Source organism: Ostrea edulis, chromosome 9 (genome assembly GCF_947568905.1).
Source record: "Ostrea edulis chromosome 9, xbOstEdul1.1, whole genome shotgun sequence".
Taxonomy (NCBI): Eukaryota; Metazoa; Mollusca; class Bivalvia; order Ostreida; family Ostreidae; genus Ostrea; species Ostrea edulis.
Genome location: NC_079172.1, coordinates 47,643,359 through 47,656,075, shown reverse-complemented (window position 1 = coordinate 47,656,075; position 12,717 = coordinate 47,643,359). Strand labels below are relative to the sequence as shown.

The 12,717-nt window shown below is 34.8% G+C and overlaps 1 protein-coding gene across 6 annotated transcripts in view; it reads left to right on the top strand.

The window, feature by feature from the left end:
* The window catches only part of LOC130050203 (cGMP-specific 3',5'-cyclic phosphodiesterase-like), a 62,772-nt gene that overhangs the window by 29,179 nt on the left and 20,876 nt on the right, over positions 1-12,717 (top strand). For 2 of the 6 annotated variants that reach the window (XM_056149436.1, XM_056149434.1), the window contains exons 2-4: positions 5,583-6,204; positions 6,976-7,134; positions 9,610-9,699. In XM_056149436.1, the coding sequence (XP_056005411.1) occupies positions 5,617-6,204; positions 6,976-7,134; positions 9,610-9,699 (837 nt within the window). In that variant the 5' untranslated portion in view covers positions 5,583-5,616. Of the gene's footprint in view, positions 1-1,113; positions 1,572-2,539; positions 2,699-5,582; positions 6,205-6,975; positions 7,135-9,609; positions 9,700-12,717 lie in introns of those variants that run through there. The other 4 variants (XM_056149431.1, XM_056149432.1, XM_056149435.1 and 1 more) reach the window with 4 other exon arrangements.

Genomic DNA, 12,717 nt, shown 5'->3' with positions numbered 1-12,717 from the left:
TGATAGACAGACTGACTGAATGAATCACTGATAGACAGACTGACTGAATGATTCACTGATAGACAGACTGACTGAATGATTCACTGATAGACAGACTGATTGAATGAATCACAGATAGACAGACTGACTGAATGAATCACAGATAGACTGAATGAATCACAGATAGACAGACTGACTGAATGATTCACAGATAGACAGACTGACTGAATGATTCACAGATAGACAGACTGACTGAATGATTTATTGACTGACTGACTTTGGTGTGTGTGTGTTTTACACGCTGTTAGCTACACCTTTTTGTTTACTGCCATATCTACATGGTTATTTTCTCCGGATTAAAACGTATGTTGAAACGTGAAGCATATCCTCTTGATAACGGCCACGTTTCTGATTCCTCTTTGATTCCATTTTTATTACACGGTTGTTTAAACCTCGGTGTAAACAGATCTGTCTCAACAGTAAAACAGACAACTTCGGATTTGCGTCAGCATTGCAGGGCTAGATGCCATTAAGGAGAAATGGCGGTATAGCACACCAAGCCATTAACACAGCGAAAGTACGATGGTCGTATAAAGTTGCACATTTTGATATATATTTCGCACTGTTCACTTTCTAATGTTTTTGTTTTTTTTTGTCTTCCTGTTAATATTCAATAATGATGTTTTGTGCATATTTAATTCAAAGGAAATATATTTATAAATATATATACGGCTTGGAGAACACACAAATACCCACACTTTTTTATGAATTTGTTTGTATATAGGTTTTAAGCAAACCTGTGGAAATGTTAACTCGTGGGTGTGCAAATAAAAGTTATGCTTATACGTTTAAGTTGATTGTAAACAATTGTTTAAGTTTAACATATAGCACTGTCAGAAATGATTAAATACATGAATTCAAGGAATCTCTAACAGAAGGTCAGTAGATATAAACGTTTTAATTTAATACTTTCTCAAAACACGGTAGAAAATGTATTGAATTCCGACAATTGTGACGAAGGCTATTTAAAATAAGACAGAACGAAATCCTCATGAATATTCATCCATTAAATGTTCATGAATCAATAGTTAAAATCATTTTGTGCATTTATGTGTACGACACACGCTTTAAATCACTTCAACTTTAAACTCGACATTGCTGTACAGACTTCGAAAACAGGGACATACGAACTTTTGACAAAGAATTTACAACAATCACGGATTTTCAGGACAATATCTAAATGCATTAGAAGGGCGGTATTAATGTTTACACAAGTTCATTTTATTTGAGTTTCCCGGTGTTATTATTAATATGTATAATGCGATATGGGATACGTGTTTACCTTTTGGAATCGAAGGTGTGTGATAGTTATATTGTGTATCGTCCCTATGGAACTTGTGATCCCAGAGCAGTGGACGGAAAGAGAAATGAAGGGTTTAATTAGGATCGACTCGATGCCGGAGACAGTGAATATATCCCAAAGGTAGCCTTCACGTCATCGCTAATCATAGTGTAACCAAGAATTATCGTTTTTATCTCGGGGAACGCTAATGACAAGATATGCCTCTCGCTAGTTAATTTAACCAAGTACGGTAAGTCAGGTAGCTCGTTACTTTCATTGCTTTTAATGATAGTATAGGTTTTATAAAAAGAAATTTTTAGAATATTTTACGAAAGTTTATTTATGCTCATTAAAAGGATAATAGACACGACGATCGCGCTAACACAAATTAAAGCGAGTCCACATTAAGCTGGATGTAGAGTGCACTTTATGAACACGAAATGTTTTAAAGCTCTCATATAGTACATAAAGGACCCACATAGTTTAATACCGGACACTATTGACAAGGGATTACTTGTGTTTTTATTCATACATTCAAATCTTATTTCATTATCACGTTTAGACACCAGATGCATTCCCTAAGTATAGATATAGGCAAGCTGGTATTGAACGATGTTCATTTCGATGATACAATCGATTTTGTCGGTGATCTGATCTGCGTGGTTACTAACAATGGAGACTAATTTTTGTACAGTCAGAATTAGACATATGAAAGTGGTGAACTTAATTAGTGTAAGAGGATTAGGCCTGCGTATGATCCGAGGAAGGTAAATCTTCTTACTTTTCTTACACAAAAGGTATGTATTCTTAGTCGTTAGGTCGATAAATACATATGTACTTATATAAATACATATGTACTTGCTAGAAATTAGTGCATGCATATACCGATAACATTTTACAAATCTTTACGATTCTGCCACATCATGCATTCTTGTGCACCATTAAAAAAGCACGGTGTTGATCGTCTAGAGTACATAGCGTAATATGATAGAAATTGATCAGTTTTAAAAATCTCAAATCTAGTTAATAGACCTATTATGATGCATATCATTTAATATACATTCAATACGTCAAATGGGTTTTTTCCCCCAAATCGGCATCGTTGAAAAATGTACTTCATTGTACGAAAATGACGTCATTGACTCGCTGATAACGTCATGGCATATGAAGGGAAAGCACGCTAATCCGACATGATTCTAAGTCTATCCCAATAATTGTAATACATGTATAATGGAAACGTTCTAATATGTACAGTAGTTGTTTGGTTTACGATTTCATCCATATAGCACTTTCTACACCCCCTGTGTAGATGGATACTTGGGGCCATCCTTCTTTACCATCGAGATCAAATATCTAGAACCTGTTTTTGGTCTTTCGGTAAGTCGATCTCTATTTCTGTCCGCAATTGTAACATTTGTCATAAGATTTTAACTGGGCTGGAAAAATGGTGCTTAGATGGAAGACATGTTTGTCCCGTCTTTATTTGTACATATTCACTAAAAGCTACGACTATACATACTATCCTAATCGTATTTAGATACATGTAGAAACATGTCACAGCTGATCAAATATATCCATGTTTAACCCCCTAAAAATGATTAATCTAAACATGCCACCATTTCTTTTTCTCATCGTATCTACCAAAAACACAACGAACATAGCTCAGAATTTATTTTTACCCGTTATATAATTTTTTTAACAAGTCAATATCGAGTGCACAACTGATGTACATGCACTTAAATTGCACTACAAGTACTTGAACATGCACATAAATTTGTTGTCAAACAAAGTTTTATCCTCTTAAGGAATATAATCCTTCTTTAATAAATGTATAATGATTAGCTGAACAATGACGAGCGGTGTTCTTGATTATCTTTTTTAAAGCACATAAATCCATAAAACTTGGGTTATTTTGGTGTGTTTTTTTCAATCAAGGGGACTATAAGCCAAAAGTAATCAAAAGTAGTACGTGTACAGCAATACGCAACTTCCGAGATATCAGCTCTTCTGTGATGGAGGTACGTTCAGCAGGGCCGTAAGTAGGGTTCTAAATCAGGGGAGGCAGGGGATTGGGGGCCGCCGATTGACTTTACGACTGAAAATGACACTTTTTAAATCCCAATTTATCATGTTTGTGTTTCATTTGTACTATGTAAAGAATCGTAATATGGTGTCAAAGACAAAGGTGCTTGTCTTCATTTTAAACATATATCCTATAATATAACATTTATATAATTTTATTTTCTTTTTTGCCAAAAAATCAGACGAGGCAGTTGCCTCGTCTGCCTCATCGGCAGTTACGGCCCTGGATTCAGTGTTCTATTGAACGCTTCGGTGGGTACAAGATGTATACATGTAAACTGACCATATCAAGAATAGTATTTGTTTGAATTAGGCCATTAAATTAAATATGAAATTATTTTTTATTTCCTTTTCTGCACGAGTGATATTTTAATCAAAGAAAGATGGTGATAATCGATTTTCGTTTGAGCTATTTTATTATTAAATACTAATAAATTTATAAATATTGTGTGTCCCTGCAGTTTGGGTGGTTGTATGGTGTCTGATAATCGGCCTTTAAGTAATAAATGAAGGCAGCGATAAGTATTTGTACCCACCGCGTGTGGACGGTAGTATGTTTTGCGTCCCACTGTGCGTAAGAGTTCCACAAAGGGAAAGAACTATTGGGCAAACTCGGAAATTGCGTATTGTGATAAGACTTCTGTATAGCAAGTGTACAATTTGCTTAGATAGTATGTATGCAGCAGATGTGCCAAAGCTTCTTATATGGTGCGCAAGGGCGGGTCCAGAGGGGTGAGGGGTCCATGGGGTCCGGACCCCCTTTTGCAGACCAGAAAGTATAAGAATTACATGTATTAAATCTTAACGAGACTTTGAGTCAAAATGATATGAAAGGTGGATACTTACATGTAATTGCATCATTGAAATTTATCGACATCAGCATATCATTTAATTCTAAGATGAATAAGACGACTCACTGATATAATATAATATTATATTTACGATATTTTCGTTAGATACAAGTATCACTTAAAAATTCTTAAAAATTAAATGTAACATAAAAGTTTCTTTAGGAAGTAGACAATTTAAAAGTGAAAAAGAAGTGCCAGGAAATACTCAGAATGCAGAAATTTGTTCCATTTACCACAGAGCTTCTTGGGGCCTAGGCGGCCCCCCAGACCCACAGCCTATTGGAAGTAACCTTTAAATCAGGGTGGGTTTTTTTTTAATTTCGATGCAAAATCAGATCTGAGTACGATGACTAGAATGACTAAAACTTTGGAAACAAGTAGTAAATAACTAAGCATTGTCATGTGTAAAACTGTCTCAAGATCCCCCTAAGATGTTTCAAACTGGCCTTGTATCTTCTCAGATCCGACACTTTAAGAAAGTAAGGTGTTGTTGGGTTTTCGTGCTTATATATATATATATATATATATATATATATATATATATATAATCATATAGGCGGTCTTGAACTCAAGTATTAGGAAAAAAATAAACTGAACACGAAACGCGATGGTTCTGTTCAGCTTAACTGTCCTCTGAGTAAATCCTTTGTTCGGAAATCATAGAAAATGTTGCAAATATTATACATTTATTGATATTTCAAGGCCAATACAATGCTTTAGCTACATGTATCTTGAGAAGTAAAATATTTTACCGAGTCAGGAGGGCGAGGTGAATATTGCACTTCTAGGGTAGCTTAATTCTTTTCTTATTGGAATGAATAATTTAAAAATCAAAACCGGTTATTAGAGTCTACAAAACGGTACATGTGCGGTTACCTTTGTTTACTGTTTGATTGCAAGACCTAGACAAAAATTATAAGACACGCAAGTTTTCTTTGAACGATCAACTAATAACCTATCGTATCAATTTAGAGATTTATATTTATATTTGTTTCAATGATTGAAAGAATCAGTTGTTATATTTGCCCCGGAGAAATCAAATGTTATATTTACCCTGAAAGTATGTGGAAATGAACAGATGAATTGTTTGTTTTTGTTTTAGTTTGTTGGATCTCAGCCAATCACAAAGCTCGGAATTAATCAGTCGTATAATGAATAGCATCAAAAACAAAAACTTGGTGTTAGGAGTGAGAACATTTTACACAAATTGAATTTAGATATGATACAAGGCAGAAATTTCATATTTAGTAAACAGTCAAGATCAAAGTTCAATGATTGGTACATTAATTAAAAAAGTAACGTAATCCAGATATGCTCTAACATTTCAGACGTACATAATGGATAAAACTCCCTGATATCACCATGACGGAAAACTTGAATCCACATGATATTGAACAATACCTCATAAAGAATCCTGAATTCTTAAAGACATACTTGAGTAAGCACGGTGCTCCGGACATTACACACAAAGATGGGAGTCATTCTGAGCCCTCCTCCCCAGAGATCAAAATTAAAAGACTCCCAAACTTCACTGGTGGAAGAGGAAATTCAATCACAACATCCATATTCAAGAAGTATGTGGAAGGTAACTTGGAGAGAATTAAGAAATCTTCCAAGGATAGGAACCAGTTACTTAGTATGCCTGAAGATGAGGTGTTTATGGAGCTTATCAGGGACATTGCTACTGAATTGGATGTTAATGTGTTGTGTCATAAAATTTTGAAAAACGTGAGTATATTAACTCGAAGTGATCGAGGAAGCTTATTTCTAGTGCGCGGGACCAAAGAGAATCGATACTTAGTATCTAAGTTATTTGACGTGACAGAGGTGTCCACTATTACCGAAAGCTTACACACGGAAGAGACGGAGATTATAGTTCCATTCGGCAAGGGGATCGCAGGCTTTGTGGCAGAGAGCAAAGAGACCGTCAACATCAAGAGTGCATATGAGGTTATGAGCATTTTGTTAAGATTTAATGAATTTTCTTCAAGGTCATTGTCAACATAACTTGTGACCTTCAACAGACGATTTTAAAATCATGCATAGAATTACTATATTTATCATACTTCAGACATACACATGCACGTGCTGTAACGTCTGTGATACATTTACTTTTATAGTTATACTATTTCGAGAAAACAAAAAATTTCAATTCAATTCAATGCAGGGTAGGACATTTTTTATGCGGTTGTGATTTAATTCTTATTACCATCCAGTAACTTAGTTTACGAAATTACAAATTTGGTAATTGATATTTAGAACTATGCTAATGTGTAGCTAACATTTGCTTCTTGTAGTGATATCTGCAACATAGTGGGACCCATCAGTTTGAAACACATTACCCACGTTTTACCTTTAGTTGATTTACGTATAATAATATAAATATACCTTATGTGCATACCTGGAAATAATTTAGATAAAGGACATGTAATTTTTTAAAAACAAATTTGACTTTGTATTATTTTAGAATATTTCATTACATCTTAATTGGTAAATTGTAATATCAGTAAACACGTCATTACTTCTACATGTGATAATCTAACTCACGTATGGTACATGTACTAAAGTTTCCTTCATTTTTTTTAACTTCTGTTGATTGGTTGTAAATATCAAGTAAGACATATTTATTGCAAAAATGTGTTTTGAAAGATCCATGATGCAGAGTACCTTCTGTAGGCGTCGGTTATTATAAAATATACCAGTATCATAGTTGTATTTCAGGACCCAAGATTCAATAAGGACGTGGATCTGAAGACGGGGTACCGAACCCATAGTATTCTGTGTATGCCCATACTGAATTACGAGGGCGAGGTTATAGGTGTGGCTCAGATCATCAACAAAGTGTCGGGAAACCACGAGTTTACAAAGCAAGATGAAGATGTGAGTAATATTTAAGAAATAAATTTCATTTTTGATATATACATAGAGAATAACACATATCCATTTCCATATCACACCCTGTATCAGCCCGAGACACCAACATCAGTCAGAGGGCTGATACAGGGTGTGGTATGGAAATGGGTATGTTTTATTATGTTTATTACATACTTAGTAATAATATACAAAATATGTCGACTTGAACAAAGAAAACGTGATCAACATTGACAAGAACTCATATCACTTATATCTTTGTTATAATATTTATGTTCAGATTTTTGTCTGAAAAATAACGATTTACATTCCCTTGAATTGACTTCAGTGTATCGGGTTCATATTTCTCCCCATTTGATTTCTTTACATTTATAAAATATCTCGCAAGATGTATATCTAAGTCCCCGACCGGGATTTCCTCTGGTTTTCTTAATTCGTTACTCTTGCTAAGGTAAGTAGTAAATTTCCTTAAATCCGAATCAGTTTTCCTACTTGTGTTTGCATTTTTTAGTTCCTTATCAAAGTCAAAAGTACATTTATCCCCAGTATCTTCATGGTCATTCTGTGTGTCGGTCCCTGTGTCAGTAGGCGCTGGCACAATTTTAAGGACTTAGGTCTGTGGGTTGCACAGATTCTAAATCCATCGTAATACAGTAAGAATTTTCACCAACATCAGCGGTATTTAATCCACACATATATTTGAGTTCGATTAATCTGTTTGCCCGCGATTCAAAAGTATTTTCTTTTCCTTCTTGTTCATGTTGTTTATGTTCGTCTGCAAAATATTGAAGCGGAAAAAACCAGAGGAGTTCCGAATAGAGGGGTTCCGCAAGGGGGTCTGATACGGATCTGCAGGGCTGATACGGATATCACCCCCGGGGGCTGATACGGCTATTGTAAAGTAACCTGTATTGCATATGCAAAAAACCTGTATTTATTACTTAGTATGTAATAAATGTGGGTATAATCTGTGACGCTTCACGCCTTCATACTTCACAATGCGCGTTATCGCTTAGTGAAAAGTACGCCGACGTGAAGGGTTGCTGTTCATACCCTCATGTATTTTCAGAAATGAAAGGTATTCCTTGTATCTATAATCTATTTTCATTTCCCCAGCCGTTAAAATATTCGCTCTCTATATTTATCAAGATTTTTTTAAGGAAATGACTATCATTTCATTGGTAAATATATCGAAGGCCTTAACGTTGGAAATGTAAATATTAGAAAACAACCGTTATGTTCCCCCAAAACCTCGAAGTAACATGAAACGGTTAAGGGTGTGGTAAACCCTCAGTCTTTGAACCGCTCTTTGTGCTCGTTATTACCCTGTATCAAACAATAGTGACACGATTTACGTAGATGCTCGCCAGATTACAGATTCATAGACGGGTTAGAAGAGATCTGATTTGGACGGAAGACATTCAAAGTTTGGCAGATCATGATCAAGTCGTCGTGAGGACACTATTGATCAAGTTCAGAAAGTGGTTAAAAAGACACCTTAAAAGTCTGTTCGAAACGTTCTAGGAGATATTGGAAATGCAAGTAGGCGAATGTTAGTAGAATTCCGAAATGAAAACCTTCAAAACTTCGACAATGCAACATCTTAGCAATTTTAAATTTTGTAACAGCTGATTGACCTTTCCGCAATATCAATACTGTTGAGGATATTTGGTTCTCGATTGAATCCCATTTCCACTGGAGCATAAACAATCATCACTAAAGCGGTAGTATAAACCTACGTTTTACCTCGGGACACCATTGCATGGAGAAAAAATAACAATTTGGGCCGCTATGAGTTTTGCTGGAAATATTGGACCGTTTTACTCTGAGGACCATGCAGGGGAAGAGAAATTAATATGTCAGCTACTTCCAATTCTCCTCATGCTTTAAGTATACCCGCTAATGGCAGCCTTTTTCTGTGCTCAACATTGCGAGATTTCCTAGCTTGATTGAGCTCGCTCACTTGTGAGGCAATATAATTACCTTATACTATCTGTTGCATTATTCACAAATCAATTTCAAAAAAGCAATCTGTTCTTGTCCGTATGTAGATATATCTTCATACGTAAACGCATGCACAAACACACTGACAAATAGTTTCAAAACCATCACTACTAATACAGCAGAGGTATTATATATGGATAGTTGTAAACGTTTAGTCACAATTTATAGTTAAACATGATGAAGGCCACATAAATCGCTATGTGTTTACATATGTACAGTGTATTATTGCATATCAGATGTTGGTCCAGCCTTCATGTGTCTATATAGACAGAGTAACATTTCAATACTTCTTGTTCTTCATACATGTAACAGAGCAAATTAGTTTAGATTCTTATACACAATGTTTATGTATTTATTTATTTTTTTTAGAAATAGTATTGATCGTGGTGACTTTGTGTTACTGGTACCTTGAATTATAAATTTATTGCTGTTTCGTAAAATATCAAGTTTATTCCAAATATTCCTTGGTGTGGATTTCAGGTTTTCCGGAAGTACCTCATCTTTTGTGGGATTGGAATAACTAATGCTCAGCTGTTTGAGTTGTCCGTTCTAGAATATAAAAGAAACCAGGTATGTACAAATCAACACGAGGCACATGATACTTGCATGTCAGATTTAAAAGTTTCCGCTTTAAAGTTAAACTGACTTAAATCTTTTCTAGACCAATGTTCAACTCGGTTTACTTAGTCCGTATATTAACTCTTCTCTCAAGAATGCAAATACGCCGACCAAACGACTCAAATCAGATGTTGGTGCATTTAATTAAGTAGAAAAATACCAAAGTTCCCAAGAAATAAAATGTTTTTGTAAGTGCTGTAAGGGGAAAGTGCTTAAAAATTTTCGTTTGAATATCAATAGAGCGCATTTGAATATGATTTGTTGGAATTTTAAAAATATAAAATCGTAAACTAAAAGTAACATACTTTTAATTTTCAGTCATTTATATTCTGTGTATTATTGGCTCTTTTTAGAATAAAGGAAACACGATTTTGTGCTTGGCTTCTATTCAAAAATACATTAGCAAAAGGGGGGGAGGACCAAATATCCGTTACAAATCGGGGTTACACAAGTATCTGTGACAAGGACTGCGTGCTGATGTAAATATGTATTTGTATATGATTAAGAATACATGTGCGCACGTACTCCATAAGGAGGAATAACACGACAGAGAGATTTGATGTGGAGGATATACGCAATAATGAAATTCGAAACTTTCATGCTTACTTTGTTTAGTCAAAACTGTAGTTTAAGTAGAAGATATCATAAAAAGTTAAAATTAAAAAAAAAAGCATAAAAAACAAAAAAAAAACCTGCTGGACTCTAACCCGCGACCTACAGATCCAAAGTCGACACGCTAACCGACCGAGCTACATATACCCAGCTAGACAATCAAATTTAAAAGGAATATACAAATATTGCTGATATTTATATTTTCATTCATGTTATAAAAGGAAGTCATCCATTATGACGACGTTGTTCACTTCCGTCAGACACGCTTGCATGTTATTTAATACAGACTGTCTGCTTCATACTTAGATATTTTATTAAAAGTAGACACGGCAAACTAACAAATCAACTTTATGATAAACGGGATGATTTCAACTTCTCTATCGTCAGGTTCCTATATCTATGTAGCAATATTCCATTATCACCTGTTTATGGTGTTTATATATCTCAACTGATTCGATACGCAAGAGCTTGTTCTGCGTATGATCAGTTTTTAAATCAAGGCAGGCTACTGACAGACAAGTTGATGGTGCAGGGGTTTCAACAGTCTCGTTTAAAGTCAGCATTTTGCATATTCTATGGTCGTTATAACAATTTAATTTGCCATTATAACCTATCACTGGGTCAAATACTGCCTGACTTATTTCATACCAATTGTTAGGTCGCTCTTGGCACACTAATTTTGACTACGGATAACTCCGTTTACCTGATCAAGATATAGGGCTCATGGCGGATGTGGCCGGTCGACAGGGGATACTTACTCCTCCTATGCACCCGATTCCACCTCTGGTATATCCAGGGTCCGCGTTTGCCAACTCTCTATTTTGTATTGCTTATATGAGTTATGAGATTGATCACTGTTTGTTATTTTCACCTTCATAACAATAAATTGATTTTTTGCTAAATAATTTTATTCTGTAATGAATACAGAAATTCATTGAACGGGTAATAATATGTGCTTATTAAAATATGACAGTTTAAAGTAAATTTTTCAGTAGAAAACCACATATTACATATTTAGAGTTATTTGAAATGTTCCACTGCTGTAAAAAAAAAAAATAAACACTAAAAAAAAAATAATAATAATAATAAAAAAACCAACTACAGCGCACAGAAACCATATGTAATTTTCCGCTTTATAAATGAATAAAATATTAATAATATGATAAAAAAAACAAAAACTTTTCGATGATTTTACACAATCACAAAACAGAACCTACATGTATGCTCTCGTGTGTCAGTCCCATTACATGTTCAGCATAACGGTGTATTTTTCAATTTCTTTTTGTACAGCAATTCCTTGTGACAATTCTATAGATCAGTGTTTTAATAAGAGACAGTAGAGATGCCTCACAGGAGCAAATAAAATATCTGGTTTCCAGATTCCGGTGTTGAGAGAATTTTTCCATTTTTGCCACACATGTTAGGGTTTCACTCTGGTTTTCTATCATCAAAAGATAATCTTTAGATAGGAAGCCTTTTGTTATTGGGACATACGACTCATTAGGCGTCTCACCTATAGATGGGTGCCCTATAGTGATCAGCCTGTGCTTTCATGCGAGCATGTGCTTTTCAGGACTATTTTGGTTAGTATGCTCTCCTCCCTGAATGTATAGTTATTAAATGTCCTAATCTCTTGGTATGCATTATGGCACCACCTCTATTTTGTGCTAATGAACATATATATGCATGTATTATTTATACCCTTGGAAATATTGTTTATATAATTACAAAATCAAAGCTATGTACCTCATGTACCATTGTGAATGGTTTGAGCGAAGAAATGAAATGAAAAAATGGCTATCTCTGCAGTGAACATTTACACATAAAAGTACATCTATGGGTTGCAGATAAAGTTTGAGTTTGGGCTTTGTTGACCTATTTTCGAAAGAGTTATGGACCTTGAACTTAGCAAATAATACCACAAAACGGGTGGGTTGTTTTTATTCTTACCATCACAATGGTAGTTAGTCGTATCCCTCATAGATAACCACAATACTTCTTTAAAAATAAACCCTCCATGCCCTCTATTGATATTCGAATGTATCATTTTTGTCATAAAGAATCTAGAAAAAACTGGAAAGGGTTGTGGGAAATTGTAAATTTCCTTCATACAACATTCATTAATCAAACGCTGTCGATCTGTGACTGTTACTGTATGGACGAGGTGGACAGGACTGGAAACTGGCTGAAAGTATCTGGTCAGTCTGACATAAGCGGAACCTAGCTCATCAAAACAATATTTGTCTACGTGACCATCTTTCTGCATTAGTGCTGTTTTGAAATTTGATTGGTAATATTTGTATTGGATAGATGTTCTGTTCTAATGATTGATTTATTGATTGTATATGCGCATAGAAA